At 44.3% G+C, this 16,216-nt stretch overlaps 1 protein-coding gene across 9 annotated transcripts in view; it reads right to left on the bottom strand.

Moving 5' to 3' along the window:
• sh3pxd2aa (SH3 and PX domains 2Aa) overlaps positions 1-16,216 on the bottom strand; it is a 111,702-nt gene that overhangs the window by 25,017 nt on the left and 70,469 nt on the right. For all 9 annotated transcript variants that reach the window (XM_072384077.1, XM_072384075.1, XM_072384074.1 and 6 more), the window contains one exon: positions 15,843-15,971. In XM_072384077.1, coding sequence (XP_072240178.1) covers positions 15,843-15,971 — 129 coding nt within the window. The remainder of the gene's footprint in view (positions 1-15,842; positions 15,972-16,216) is intronic.

Raw genomic sequence — 16,216 nt, forward strand, 5'->3', positions numbered from 1 at the left:
TTTTCTATCACAGGAAAACAGCTAAAGTTCATCATGCTAATGACCATTTATGTTTCCACAAAAAACAAGCGGCACTCCTGACTATAAACACTTCTTCTTCTTAGCCACCTCCTGTTAATTTGCACTCCTCTTGCTCATAATAAAAATTAACTGGCTTTTGTTCATAGTCCACTTCTCCTACCTCTGTACCAGCATTCACACACATAATAAATGCTTCAGTGGGAGGTGTAAGACTCTGGTAACACCTCTGCTCAAAAAGCCTACTCTAAATCACGTAAACTATCAACCAGTTTCGCTTCTTCTGTTCTTATCTGAGCTGTCTGAAAACGAGTCTCGGACTTCTTCGAGCAGAACAACTATCTTTAGCCTTACTATATGTGAGAGAAGCCCTGAAGGCAGCACAGTCCGTTGTCATTTCTTAGTCCTCTCTGCAGCTTATGACACAGTAAATCATGGCATCCTATTATCCGTACTCCGTAATTCTTCTAAAGTGTCATAGCATTGACAAATGTCCCTAAACCATCGCCTGTCTGCCGAGGTGCTCCCTGGCTTCGTACTGGTAACCCTTCTCTTTGCAATATTCACCAGCTTCTTGGGCCTGGTCACCTGTTCAAATGGATTCTTGTGTGACTGCCATGCAGCTTTCGTCCATCCGTACAAATCAATCTCATGAAACGACCCCATGAATTCTTTCTCTCTGACAAATCCCTCTTTAAGACTGAACTATGTCATCCCAGCCAATCAGTTCAATGCAATGTCAACATAAAAATCACCTGTACAACTTATAAAAATCAGTTTCTCTTGTTACATCTGTCACTCGGTCGTCTCTCTCTGTAGTTTAAAACAGAAAAAAAAACATTTCATGTTATTTTTTACATTTAAAAGAAGTACAAATGAAAAAGACTGATGTTTTTGTTGGTTTTGACGACAACTTAACGCGATGGAGGAATGGAAACAACTTTTGGGAATCCCATCTGACCTGGCAAACTTTAAAAGGATGTAACTCCCCGGCTGTTTCCAGTCTTGGATAAAGAATAAACTGAAAGAACCCGTAGCAGCGCAGCCGTCTGGTGACACTGTGCAGGCGAGTTTAGTCACTTCAAACCAAACAATGGTAACATGTCAGATTCACATTTTTGTTTTGCAGCTTTTCAAAAAATGGAAACCCAGCTGTTGTTATATTTTGCCTTACGAGACACCATTCCTACGCAACCCCCCACACACGGCAGTCTTTTCACCTGTGGCTCCACAATGGAGACACAAGTGACTAACTGATATCAGAAAAGTGGTATAACTCTGCGCCTTCGACTCATCTCAAGTCCATAAGTCGGCGTCTTCTCTCAAAACGCTGCTGCTGCCCGTCCTTTAACCAACACTAACAGACGTGTGCACATCACTCCTGTTCTTAACTCCCTTCATTGGCTTCCTGTCTTTTATAGAATTGATTTTAAACTTTTAATGTTTGTTTTTAAAGCTCTTAACGGCCTCACCCCATCGTATTTATCTGAGCTTTTAACTGTAACCCTAGCAGAGCTCTGAGGTCAACAAATCAACTTTTGTTGGAAGTGTTCAGGTTAAAATACAAGCCCTGGGGTGACCGAGCCTTTTCTGTTGCTGGCCCCAGGCTCTGGAATAAGCCCCCCACCCCCCACACCCCCCCACCCCCGAGATTCTTATTTCTGACCTGGGCCTCTTTAAATCTAGGCTAAAAACCTACTTATTTCATGGCTTTTAATACCCAGTAGTATGATGACACTTTTATATTATCTTATTAGATTTTGTTGTATTTTATTGCTTTTACTGTTCTTTTATTGTCTTTACTTATTCTTCTCTATATTTATTATCTGCTGTAAAGCACTTTGGTTACACCGAAAGGACTGTTGTAAAGGGCTGTATAAATAAAGTACATTTACCTACAGCTCCGAACCTTTTCCACTTGTACTTAATATCTAAGCAAGCCTCTTCAGCACTTAATGAGAAAGTAAGGGTTCTTAAGCTTAAGTCACGTTGGATAAAAGTAAGTAAAATGTCAGTAGATCACCAGCAGAACTGTTCCCTATAACAGTCACTTTTTCTGGATTGTAGCCTTCTGCTAATTTGCTCAACTTAGTGAATCTGGGGCTTCGTGATTTGATTCCTTTTGGGCTTTTCTTTCTATCTCTGAACTGTGGAAGGACTGCTGGGCAGAAAGAATAACTCGGCTCATATGAAATTAATTTTCCTTTCATAGGATGATTCACTGCAGCTTCGCGAAAAGCTAAAGAAGAATTGAAGCCATCTGTAAAGAGGACTATTCAGGTTTTTCACATTAACAAAAGTAGGGGCTTGTCCTCTTTTCATCCCACCTGGTACATGAACAATAAATTCCCCGATAGAGGGCTGAAGTGACTGCTTGCCATCATGAGCTTTAGAGATGCTGCACATCACATCTGACCAACTGTAGACTGAGACGATAAGAGAGAGCGAATATACTGCAGTAATAACTCCAAATGTTAACAGTGACAACATAAGGAGGCAGAAAGCTAAGAAAAAAGAAGTTTTAAAGACAGGAAGGACACCATGCAGCATTAAAAATGCTACAGCCGTGTCCTTGGTGAAGGTTTGTCTCAGCTGCTCTTCACCGGAGAACAACAGAAGAACAACTCCTTAGCAGTGCTGCTGATCAAAGGTGATAACAGAATTAAAGTTAGTTCTCAGTTTTAAAGAGGAAAGAAAAATACAACTGCATGTAGAAAGAAAATGTAACAATGTCCCTGCTTTTAACCAAGCTAAAAGGAATGTAAAATATTCACTCTGCAACAAAACATGTCGAAAGCAGCTGAACAGCCCTCTCCATCGTGAGAGCATATGGTTTCCACAGAACCCAGTTCCCCTATAAATCCAGCTCTGGAGAGAGTGGGCACCATAAAAGCAGATAAATGAGGACCAGAAAAGTGCTGCCGAACAAAGTGAGGAGAACAACACGAAGTTGCAGATGTGGGTGAAAGAGGCTCACCAAGCAGGGCAGAAATGCACCTGCTCACTCGCCAGTTAGCAGGGTGGCGAACGCTGACCTTCATGTGTGAGCGGCTGGTCCACAGATTACAGTTTTCACAGAAAATCTGTCCCGTAGGAGGAGATCTGGACCAAAGATTGGCAGCCAGATGGAGCAAAATGACTCAGTCAATTAGAGCAAAGACATACTCGGGTCGGCATATGCATGGAGTGATGCATGAACTGATGGGAGGAGCTCAGGTGGGGTGACATGGACTGAGATGCTGTAAAAAGGCTCATCTGTAAGGAGGTAGGCCATCAATGATCAGTTGTTTACTTTCTGTCCTGATGAGCGACAACCGAACGGTGCGATGACACGTTAAGACAAAGGTGCACCTTACTGCCACTCCCACAGAGGCAGAGGAGTCAGGTTTTCAGGATGTTGCATAAACAGTCAAAAGGACATGCATGAAATTCTCCTCTGTGTAGTTCTGACATGCAGAAACCTGTGAACGCATTCATAAAACAAGGCTGCTCACCCAACACAATCCTGTGGGTTTCTGTCAGATTCTGTTCAAACCCTCTGGTTTTTATTTGCATTTAGAAAATATGGAGGAAAAACAGCTAAATGGAAAATAATGCAAAAAGAAAGTTCTTATCTTTTGGTGTATTTGGCCTTTTTTGAAGAAGAATGGAAACAGCTTTGCAAAATGATGTTTTTCATTGGCTGTTTGTGGTCATGTGACTCAGAAATCTTCACAGAAATCCTATCGTGTGTCAGATCTGGGAAAATATCACATATATTTGTCTCCTGCAGTTCTACTTTTCTTCCTTTTTTGGTTTGTTTCCAGTTAGATGTTTTTCCACCAACCTTCACCACTGCTGACACAACATGGCAGAGTTCATTCGATTCTAACCAGCCAATGGAAACACGTCGGGTTCCCTCCAACAAGGGCACAAAAACAATCAAATTCCAGTAAAAGCATCAATGCTTTTCTGATTAAAAACAGTAAGATTGTGCCACAGTGACGTATATCTCTGTAAATATTGCAAAAACGAATAGGTTTATTGAGTATTTGGGTCCAAACCTCTTTAGAATAAATGGGAGTTTGATTTGTTGTGTCGGTTCTGAGATAAACTCTACAGAAGATTCAACTCTGAGAGTAACTTCACTTCAGTTTCTGTCCAGTCTACATTATTTTCCATCAGATGATTGGGAACCTTTTGAATGACGAACCAAGCAGTCTTGGGTCTGGCAGACCTTTAATAACTCCCCTTTTTCTTTAGGAACTCACTGTTTGGCTGATATATTCTTGGTTCCCTTCCATTCCAGTAGAAATGATTGTCCTGTATCATCATAACACCTTAAGATGCAGCTTTAACTGGCATCCTTATTACTTTAAAACTGAACTGAAGGGCTACAAATATCAGTTTCCTCCCAAGTAAGATACATCTGGGAGATATATACCCTTTTAACACATCTAAAAGCTGCAGTACCCTGTAAGAACAGAGAAGTTCACCTGTCACTGACTTAATTTGTAACATATGGATGAATCTACCTACTGTGGAGTTCACTGTGGATTCAAGTACAGCCAAAGTGTGCCCGACATGTGGTTGAGGTTGTGATCAAAGGCCACCTGAGATAGAAGCCAATATATCACCTTTCCTGTGAAACATGACAAATAACTGCACATGTTCATATACACATGGCCTGCTGTGGAAAAAACACGAGTCACGCTGGTCTGCGCCCGGTGGGTTCAGAAGCAGCAGCTGTGAAAACGGACCGGCACAGAAAAGACGAATAAAAGGCTTCAGGTAATGAAGTGCATACAGCAGACGGCTGTTTTAACAGGCTGAAATCATCCCACTCTGTGTGTGTTTGAGTGAGTCACACCGAAGAGAGCTTTCTGAGGCCTGTGAGTCGGCTGTAATGTGTGCCGATCAATAGAATCTGAACACGAGGGCTCGTTTCCTCTTAGGTGGCGGGTCTTTTTATTGTCCAGGTGTTCGGAGAAGTGGAACTCGGCCCACTTACTTTCACACTAAAATAGAACAGGTCCACCAGCTGTGTTCTTTCTCTAAGTTAGCTCGTCTGAGACAACAGGTCCAACCCTTCTGAGGGATTTATGAGGCGCTCCACAGCTAATGACTCATATACAAAGAGGCTATGCAGCAACATCTCCTGTTGTAGGACAGAAGAAGTGCTGTAAACGGGCATTTCTTTCAGGAAAGAACTCTAATTGGAGTTTGTAGCCACACCACGTCTTGGCAGGCAGTAATTGCCAGCCTCCTCACACAGAGGGAGAGTGGAGGTCACAGAGAACACCATGCTGCAGAGGAAGCTCATCACAGACCTGCTCCTCACTGGAGAGACTCAGAGGAGCTGCATGAAGTGAGGCAGGGTCAGAAAAGTAAGTAAAAAATACAGCCCAGGTGAGGGAGTGCAGGAGATTAAACAAGAAGTATGGGGAGAGACAGGCGGAGAGAAGACAAAGGGAGAGTGGGGAGCCTGCAGATGTTTGGCAGGGGCTTCAAAGCTGATTCCCCCTCCAAAAACAACTCGGCCCAGTTTCATCTGAGCATTTTGGGATAGTTTGAACAAGCACAGGTTTGGTGAGGGTATCTTTGAGGAAATGTTGCCCAAAAGGTAACTGTCATTGTGGTTTCTTCCTCACAGCTTCTAATTAGGAGCAGATTCCCTGGAGAGCACGGAGTGCTGGAACGCAGCGCTGCTTTCCAGAGCAGCATATCGAACTGCCTGCTTATCTTTCTGCAGAGTAAGCTGGAGGGGGGATTCAAAGAATACGTTTAAAATAGGAACACAGTTGCTGCTGCCTAAAACCAGCCGCGAAATTAGTCGCAGTATTATCTTTAACACAGACCGCCTCAGCTTTATCAATGTGATTAACTTGCAACAATACTTTCCTGACCTAAATTGCCATCATTGTCTTCTAAAAATATGCTTTTGTTTCATCCAGTGGAAATGGAAAATCTAGGTGCTTGGAACATATTTATAGCTTGCAAGCAAACCCACATATTTCACTTCTCAAGGGCGAAGAACAACCACAGAAAATGCCTGCGGGAAGAACAGTCATCATTTCAGACGCACAAAAATAGCTCAACTCCACTGTTTAAGGACTGCATCTCAACTGAACTTAACCAATCAGTTTTGGTGACTTCACCTGACGAAAGGAGGTAGAAAAAGAGGAAAAGCAAAACACAATCCAGGGAGAGCGAAATTAAGCCCCACCCACACAAGAAGGAAAGAAAAACGCCGGTTCTCCTCTTAACTGAGCGTTAGGTGAAGAAGATTTTAGTCATTTCCATCTGCACACAGATGTTTGGATGCTCTGCCATCAGGATAAAGACTTAGCTGAAATAAGCAGAAACAGCTGAGCCCAAAACTGATCTTTAAGAAGACAAAAAGGGATAAAAAGACTGATGGAGTCAGCGGGAAGAAAACTGGGATTTTAACGTTCAATGTGTTTAACATTCAACAATTTTGTTACTAGCAACTCAGAAATGCAAAATCCAGTTAGAAGCCGAGCCAGCGGAGTGTGGGACCTTTATCTTGTGTCCGTGGGACGCCGGCTGAAACCATCTGACTGTATTTAAACTGGTGTTACCGCAGAATGAAGCAGAATGAATCGTATAGAATGAAACTATAGATTTTATTTCATTTTCTCCGGACTTCGTGACATGCAAGCAAGTGAAATTTTTAAAAAATTAATTTCAGAAAGTATAATTAGTAGAAAAAATGTATTTTTGACAAGTGAAAAGAAAAATGTCAACAATTTTTGCTTATTTTTGGCTTATTTTCAAAGGTGGAAGTGACTGAATTCTCCATGAATTCTAAGTCATGTGTAGACCAGTGGAATGATAGATAAAACATATAAAATACATAAAATATCATATAAAACAGGTGGTTCTTCTGACTACTGACTGTTTTACAAGCACCAAGACTCCAGGAACTGTGAAGTCAGTGTTGCCAGGGGTACGATAATTATCGTGTTTGTACGATAATTTGACCTTTCTGTGAATGTGTGGCTGTAATCAGCCTGTCGCAACTGTCTTGTCGGATTTTTTTGTGAACCCTGAAGGCGTTTCCATTTCCATGCAACAGGTTTCAGGCAACCCTGCTTTTCTATGTGAGCTACAGTGCATGCGTTTGCCTCAGAAGTTCCTAACAGTAGGAGGCCTCCAGGCCTCATTATTTGGCTCATTAGTTCCCACTCGTCATTGTTTTCGGGGACATTTAGCCGAACGCACCTGCTGATGCAAAGCTGTGACTTCCTGTTAGACACTATTCAACACTAGAGTGACTATAGCATCAATAGACTTGTTATTTTGGCTATGACGGGTGTACGATCATTTTATGTCTCTGGTACGATTCAATTCAATTCAATTCAATTTTATTTATAAAGCGCCAGATTACAACAATTGTCATCTCAAGGCACTTAAGTAATAAAGTCCAATTCAAGACAATTGGAATTCAATTCATTGTAATCATAATCCAATTAATTCATATGGAGCCAATTCAAAAATAATATCCTAGCTAAGGAAACCAACAGATTGGACCGAAACTTGTCTTCAGTCCAATCTCCCGTCCTGAGCCTGAGGGACTGTGGAAAGGAACGACTCCCTTTAACAGGAAGAAACCTCTGGAAGAACCAGAACCAGGAAGAAACCTCTGGCAGAACCAGAACCAGGAAGAAACCTCTGGCAGAACCAGAACCAGGAAGAAACCTCTGGCAGAACCAGGAAGAAACCTCTGGCAGAACCCGAACCAGGAAGAAACCTCTGGCAGAACCAGAACCAGGAAGAAACCTCTGGCAGAACCAGACTCAGGAAGAAACCTCTGGCAGAACCAGAACCAGGAAGAAACCTCTGGCAGAACCAGAACCAGCAAGAAACCTCTGGCAGAACCAGAACCAGGAAGAAACCTCTGGCAGAACCAGAACCAGGAAGAAACCTCTGGCAGAACCAGACTCAGGAAGAAACCTCTGGCAGAACCAGAACCAGGAAGAAACCTCTGGCAGAACCAGACTCAGGAAGAAACCTCTGGCAGAACCAGAACCAGGAAGAAACCTCTGACAGAACCAGAACCAGGAAGAAACCTCTGGCAGAACCAGACTCAGGAAGAAACCTCTGGCAGAACCAGAACCAGGAAGAAACCTCTGGCAGAACCAGAACCAGGAAGAAACCTCTGGCAGAACCAGAACCAGGAAGAAACCTCTGGCAGAACCAGAGTCAGGAAGAAACCTCTGGCAGAACCAGGAAGAAACCTCTGACAGAACCAGAACCAGGAAGAAACCTCTGGCAGAACCAGAGTCAGGAAGAAACCTCTGGCAGAACCAGGAAGAAACCTCTGGCAGAACCAGACTCAGGAAGAAACCTCTGGCAGAACCAGAACCAGGAAGAAACCTCTGGCAGAACCAGGAAGAAACCTCTGGCAGAACCAGACTCAGGAAGAAACCTCTGGCAGAACCAGAACCAGGAAGAAACCTCTGGCAGAACCAGGAAGAAATCTCTGGCAGAACCAGGAAGAAACCTCTGGCAGAACCAGAACCAGGAAGAAACCTCTGGCAGAACCAGAGTCAGGAAGAAACCTCTGGCAGAACCAGGAAGAAACCTCTGACAGAACCAGAACCAGGAAGAAACCTCTGGCAGAACCAGAGTCAGGAAGAAACCTCTGGCAGAACCAGGAAGAAACCTCTGGCAGAACCAGACTCAGGAAGAAACCTCTGGCAGAACCAGAACCAGGAAGAAACCTCTGGCAGAACCAGGAAGAAACCTCTGGCAGAACCAGACTCAGGAAGAAACCTCTGGCAGAACCAGAACCAGGAAGAAACCTCTGGCAGAACCAGGAAGAAATCTCTGGCAGAACCAGGAAGAAACCTCTGGCAGAACCAGAACCAGGAAGAAACCTCTGGCAGAACCAGAGTCAGGAAGAAACCTCTGGCAGAACCAGGAAGAAACCTCTGACAGAACCAGAACCAGGAAGAAACCTCTGGCAGAACCAGAGTCAGGAAGAAACCTCTGGCAGAACCAGGAAGAAACCTCTGGCAGAACCAGACTCAGGAAGAAACCTCTGGCAGAACCAGAACCAGGAAGAAACCTCTGGCAGAACCAGAACCATCCGCCTCAACCAGCTGGGGTTTGAGAAGACAGAAAAGAGAGAAAACTACATTTCCCACCTGGCAACACAGTGTGAAGTAGAGCCCTGAGCGGGACTGTTTTCTTCATCCCGCTGAATTTCTGTCCACCAATAAAGAGATTCATGGACAACTGAGAAACTTCTCCAAATGTCAGACTTGCCTTGCTTTGTCTTTGAGCTGTAAAGACCTTCTTCGAGCTTCCTTTCCACATCATTTATAGACATCCTGTTGCTAGGATACATCCGGATCCCGCAGTGCTCCCGCGAGATTTGAGTTGGGTCCCATGGGACCCAATCCCAATGCAGCCCTCCAGTGTGAAGTAATCAGATTAGTGGTGTTTAATGTCTGTAGATGTGTGTCATGGTTTCCAGATGGCAGCGAGGGAGGATCCCGTGGCCCTTCGTGTGGTCCGTGGTCATTTCCATTTGATGTAGAAATGAATGAACAAATAAACAAAAGATCCATCCAAAAAAGTTGGATCGTTCTTTCCACTTAACAAAATCCCATTTTTCCACAGACCAAAGATAAGATTCTGTTTTTACTTCGTCATAAATTCAGAGGTCAGAGTTAGAAAATGGATCACTGAAAATGTGGCGTGGTTTACCAACGGGTGACTTTTCCGATGAGAAAACAATCTCTTCCATTGGAAAGTGTCACGTTTATCATGACTGGGACCATTTGGTCATCATTTCAGCCCCTTGGATTCACTTCTTGGAGCTGTTTTCTCCTTCAGTGGGCGTGATTTTCTCAAAGTCTGTGGTTTAGACAATCTGCAAGATGACCACTACTGTGGTTTCACACTGGAGTAAAACCATCTTAAAGCTGATCTGATCCCTAAAATCGTCTTTCTTACACGTGTCCATGTGCTGCTGGAGCTTTTTCCAGAGGAAAGATGTGGAATTAATGACACTCTACACAAAACCTATAAAGTAACATAAGTTAAGTTTTATTTCAAACATTCTAGGAAAAGATCCCATTGAGTTTATGCACGGCCTGAGGTGGGAGACTTGCAGTTACAGCCCTACCAAGAATAGCGTGCGCCAAGTTGAGTCATCGGTACAATAGCTGACCAACTGTGTTGGAAAATACTTGATGCATCTAAACTTAAGGAGACAAGTCATAGCAACTGTATTCATATTTTTTTTTTAAATAAGCCTCCATTAGCTTTGCAAAATGAAGGCAAAATGAAGCTGAATACTGCACTCCGAGCTGTGATGATGCATTCAGTGGATTTTGGGTCACCTTTATCGAAGGGTTTGTACCGAGACCCTCACCAAGCATTCTGAAAGATTGACCACTCTGATTTCTACTGTTCAGTCCTTCAGGTTTGTGGATACTTTCCATCGAAATTGAATGAAGGATCTGATTGCATGAAAGCAGGAATAGATACTGCGTTGCTTTGGTCAAATGTGTAGTTTGTTGTAACCGCGCTGATGCTGCTGTCTTGGGCCGGGACACTCTGGCAAAAGAGGTCTTTGGTCTTTTTTAAACAGGACTTTACCTATTATAATAATATTTCATGAACCTAAATAAGCCCAACAGCAAATACATGAACAAACTCCTCCAAAACTCTGTCTCTGCGGGAATAAAAGTGGCTGCATACCTGTAATGGTTGATGGTAAGATAGAGTGGTGGCTGTACTAAAACGAAAAGCTGAACACATAGTTCAGCATTAACAACATGTGGCACATTCTAACCTGCATTTTTCTTTATGTTGCGGGTCCTCGGATGGTGTAGGCTGGGTCAAACTTAATGAATCGTGACTAAGAAATGCAGAAGCATTGCAAAACTTTATGTTTATGCATTTAGCAGAGGCTTTTATCCAAAGTGACTTACAGGAAGGCAGATAGGGTAAAGGGGGTCTTGCCTAAGGACCCCTACTGGAGACAGTACCTTTCATGCAGGGGATTTGAACTCAGGCCTCCCACATGGAAGGTGGCAATCATACCACCACACTATCCAGTCCGTAAACTTTAAGCTTCTCACAGAAGGCTTTAAACATCAGCTTACATTGGAGCTGTATCTGCAGAGAAAAGTCCTGGAATCTACTTTCACTGCCTCCGATCACGAAAACGGAAACTACAACATCCTTTAACCACAAGCTCTGGAGCCTGCAGGGGTTTCATCGTGACTTTTGGTGGATTGTTGCCTCAAGGCCACGTGAGAGGGCAGCTAACCCTTTTCGTGCTCAGTCACTTTCAAGGTCCTGCTCTTTACTTGGATGAAAGCGTTACGTCTCAGTTTGAAGCTCATGTTACCTGGTGGAAGTTCTCATAAAAGACGAGGGTCTTGTTACTGAGCCACACTTGTTACAAGTGAAAGGGGATCTCTGGCAGGAGGACTTTCAATAACCAGCACTAACCGAACATCACGCTCAGTGGGGTCGCACTGAAGCTCTGGCATTAAGCGGTTCCATTAAACTTTCAGAGGCTCCCTGAACTCAGCTCCCACTGCCTGTGGGTGAAGCTAGCTGATGCGGCTCGGCCAGGGTTTTATGAGGATAACAGAAGATCTCCAGGATCAAGTCCAACTATTATGACTGATGGTGGCAATGCAACACTAACACTAATGCACAACATCCACACTATCAAGTGAACTGGGTCTGAAACAGCTTTTCCTAATACAATACATCACTGAGCTGGCCTCAGTATGCGTTGGGATCCAGTATCAAAGTGACCGACATGAGAAGAGCATGTCGAATCCTGGAAATATGGACAAAGGAGCTTCCTATCGTGATTTATCTTTCCTCAGAGCTGAGAAATAAAGCTTTTAGAGGACAATTCTCTGGGTTGTTTTTTTTCAAACACTGCTTAGATTTCAGACTGCCCTCATTGGGCTTCTTGGATCTTTATGGGAAAACAGAGGGAGCAGAGCCTCCATGTAAAGGCAGTTCCATACACTGTATATGTGAAAGCTTTCAACATAAACTGTAACATTTTAGCTCATGGTTTCCTCATGAAAGTGATCTTCCAAGCACCACACTGAGGAAAGGCTTCATGAAGCAGTTATGGGTGGACTAAGTGGACTAAGTACTGCCAGCCTCGCCAGATCCCAGGGGATCCCGGAAAGGTGTGGTGGGAAAACGTTGCCAAAACTCTTGGCACTGATTCTCCCTCCAACACTCATTTACCGGCTCACACGTAATGTCACATAAGTGAGAGATGTCTGCAGCGTTTCCATGTCGACAATTTCTAACTCAGGTCCACAGAAACACAAGTGTTGTCATTTTCCAAGACAGAGGAACTGGATTATCTGGAAACCCAGCAGGAGGCCTACAAAGCCAAGTCAGATTTCTTTAAGTCAACTGTGACAAGATGCCCATGAGGTTGGGAAAGATATCTGGGGAAATGGCTTCTCCGGCTGGTGGTGTGGTTTGGGCGGCACTCTGACCCAAAGGATCGCGTTTGCAGTCCAGAGCTGAGGCCCTCCTGGAGGATCCATTAGTCTCGGGTGCAGAAACGTGTGGTAATTTCCCCACGTAAGCTGTGGTCACAGAGGGCAGAGTGAAGGCCTTTTCACACCACGTCCAATAATGTAGCACGTTAAGAAATAAAAGATTCAACACTTTATAAAATCCTGTTTACACACCGACCTCTGGAGCCTTCAGAAAAGCTTTTAGAACAGAAGGTGTGAGAAATGCTGGGCTGATTTCAGTTAAATGGGGGGGCGCTCGCAGTATTGCCAGGAGGGGACCAAGCTGGCCCACTGAAATATACCTGGAAACAATTGGGATAATTCATAAGTATTTTATCAGCTGGTGAAATTCTCTTTGCTCTCGATGCCAGAAGGCAGGACCTGGTATTTACTTGTACTTTTTCCACTGTGAAGGGGTGAGAGGACCACAAGATTCAGGCACTTTCGTTCTGATTATATCTTTAAATAGCTGCTTGTTTTGCAAGATTATTATGATTATGACACACAGCAAAGGGATCATTTACAAACCCCTTTTCCAAAAACATTGGGAAGTTTTCTAAAATGCTGCAAAAACTTAAATCAAAGCCTTTGAAGCCTACTGACAGAAGTACAAAGGAAATGATTTTCAAAGGAAATGATTTCAAGCGTCTTCGCTGACGACTGAAACCACAAACAAACCCAGACTCTGATGCATCAACACACACATTGTGCTCCATCAGCTTCCTTTCAGCATGCTGGCATAAAATTCTTTTACATTTTCCAAACACAAGGAGGTTGGTCAGTGAAGAACGGAGCCGGAAGAAAAGCTGCAGTTCAGTTAAAAGCCTCTTCCGATGGTCGGGATGGAGAGAGGCTGACAAAGAGTTAAAGAATTCACTTCACAGGACTTTTATCTGATCACTTTAATGAAATATCTCACTGTTAAAAAGACGTTGAACTGGACGTTAAAGCTGGTGTTTATGCCTTTATTTCCAACTTCATGGATCTTTCACAACAAAAGCCTGCTGAGAACAGAAGTAGTTCTTTCCAGCCGGAGTTAGATCGGTGGTGTTAAGTGTGCAGTCGCAGCTTGTCAAGAGAACAGTTTGCCAGCCTGTTTACGTCTTCATTTGTTCAACCTTTTGGCACACAGCGCTGGCTCTTTTTTTAATGGTACAGAGGGGAAAATAAAGGCGTTTCACACACTGATTACAGAGCTCCTCGTAGGCATGAATGGACTTCTGGATGATCCAATATGAAGACAACATACATGGAAACAAATAACAGTGAGAGTCTGAGCTAATAAAGGTCTGGTGCCCCAAGCTGTTGAGGTACATCCTGATCAAGTTCCATCGAACACAGATCTGCGGCTGATCAACCAAACTGACCGTCACTGGCTCTCTTTAACCCCCCCCAACGCACAGTTTAACTAGGAACATATGCAGATTTATTTTCTCCAGCTGGGACAGTCCTCTCTCCAGACTTTCTCATGTCCGAGTCGGGAGCACTGGGAGAAAACCAGGACCACGGCCGAGAGGAGGCCTCTACTCATCGCTCAGGGAAGATCTCAGCCAACATCGCCCCCACAATTCTTCGTCACTTCATAAATCTCACTTTACTAGATAGCTGCTACTAAACTGCACACAGCTCACTCTGGTCAACAACATGCAGAGAAGCAGCAAAAGTTCTACGTCTGACCCTCCGGCTGTGCCCCGGGTCAGCTGTCAGGACGAGTCTGCTGACATTTAATAACACGCTACTGCAAGTCACCGTCTGGGCTCGATGTGTGGAGGAAAAAGGCGAAATTTCACCGCAAAAATCAGGTAAATCGTTTTTTCTGTAGGTGATAAAAGATATCGCGACATTCAGCTGACACGCTGTGACAAGGACATTAAAGAAAATAAGCTTTAATTTACAGCCAGACTGTGAGGGGCTCTGCATCGCAAGCAGAGAAAATAAGCACACACACACACACCAGAGGGCTGCAGTAAAACCTTGAAAGCAGGAAGGCGGTTGTGGGATATTATACGAGCTCTCAGATGTGTTTGTCTTGGCTTGGCCTCCAAGTGATGTCATCATCATCATCATCAACATCGAGGCTGTTGCCCCACTTCTTTGGCCCAGTAGATGACGACAGTATACACATTCAGCTCTTGGGCAAGAGTTCCAGGGAGTTCAGAAGTCTCTCATGTTGCTCTAAATGCTTCAATAAATGTGAACGTTGAGAACGGAGCTCTGAAACGGGCCTGGAGAGCAGATGCTGTCAGGTCAGATGTGAGGAAATGGTATCACGGAAGAAAATTCCTGAGCAGCTTGGAACACGCTTATGAACATTTATTTAACAAAACATGCAGTGAAGCAAAGAGCTGCAGCTTATAAATGTGTAGATAAAATTCAAGAAGAGTTTGAATTTCAGACATAAACAAAAAGTAAACAGAGGTGCAGGACATTAGGAAATCCACGATTCTCTGAAAGGCCACATTGCAAAAGAATCCTCTCCTCTTGCAACATCACCAAAACAATCATTTTATTCATGCCAACAAGAGTCCCACCAGAAATCAGCCAAAAGCCATGAGAATCACGTTAAAATGTCATGAAGGATGACGCCAAAACTGACAGATTGAGGTACGCAATCCTTAAAGCATGTGCGAGCAAAGATAACGACAAGAAGAGAATGGCTTTGTCATCGGGACAGAGATAAGAGCTGAGAGAAAAACTGAGATGTGGAGGGTTTGTGTCAAACTCTGTTGAGTTGTGCAAGCTGCTTGCTATCAGTTAGTGTGCAAAATGAGATGCAGCTACATTACAACATGATGTGAAGGATAAGCTGACGCTGCCGGGCTTCCCTTGGTGCTATTGTTGCTTCTCCTGGACTTCACAGCCACATCTAGACCTGAAGTCTCACCTTTAGCTATCACATCTGATCTCACTCGACATTCTTTTTGCAACAACCAACAGACTGGCCTCCATCCTTAACACTGCCTTTCCTCCACACACACACTGACTCCTGCCAGCCGAACAGCACCTCCAGGTGGTGCCAAGCCCCCAGCTAGGAGGCTAGGAGAGGGAGAGGCTGAGGGAGAGCTGAGCAGCAGGGGGAAGGCTGAACTGTTGCATACAAAGGAAGGAGGTAAATCAAGAGGTGCTGCGGGAGCATGACTCTCTGTGTGTTTATGCCACTAATGTGTATTCAAATGTTGAGTAGTTCATGCTCTATCATCTAAATTCCCTTTCCAACATCACATGTGGACATTAAGACTGTTTAGAAATGTTTTTTAGAGTCCAGCTAAGACAGAAGAAATATAAAAGTCCACTCACCACTTTCGCTTTTCTCGATCACATCCACCGTCTCGCCGGCCTTGAGGCTGATCTCAGAGTTCTCCTGCCTCTCGTAGTTGGCCACAGCCACGTACTGCTCCAGCACCATGGGCTCCGAGCTGTCGATCCCTGAGGGGAAGAAACAGGCTGTCAGCCACCTGCCTGGTGTGGCACCCCGCGAACGCCCGCTGCACCCAAAAGCACTGCTGCCGCTGTGCACCCGGTACGCCGCCATCAGCCCACTCCCACTCCCTGTGCCTCCCTGTCCAATCAAAATGCGACCTTGCAACTTGGCTGCATAGTCCCGAATGTCTGGCCATATAGCTGCATCGACCCCCGGCCCACAGCGAATGACCGAGGAGCATCGGAAGCAA

Source organism: Leuresthes tenuis, unplaced genomic scaffold (genome assembly GCF_036924035.1).
Source record: "Leuresthes tenuis unplaced genomic scaffold, fLeuTen1.0.hap1 SCAF_4, whole genome shotgun sequence".
NCBI classification, from domain to species: Eukaryota; Metazoa; Chordata; class Actinopteri; order Atheriniformes; family Atherinopsidae; genus Leuresthes; species Leuresthes tenuis.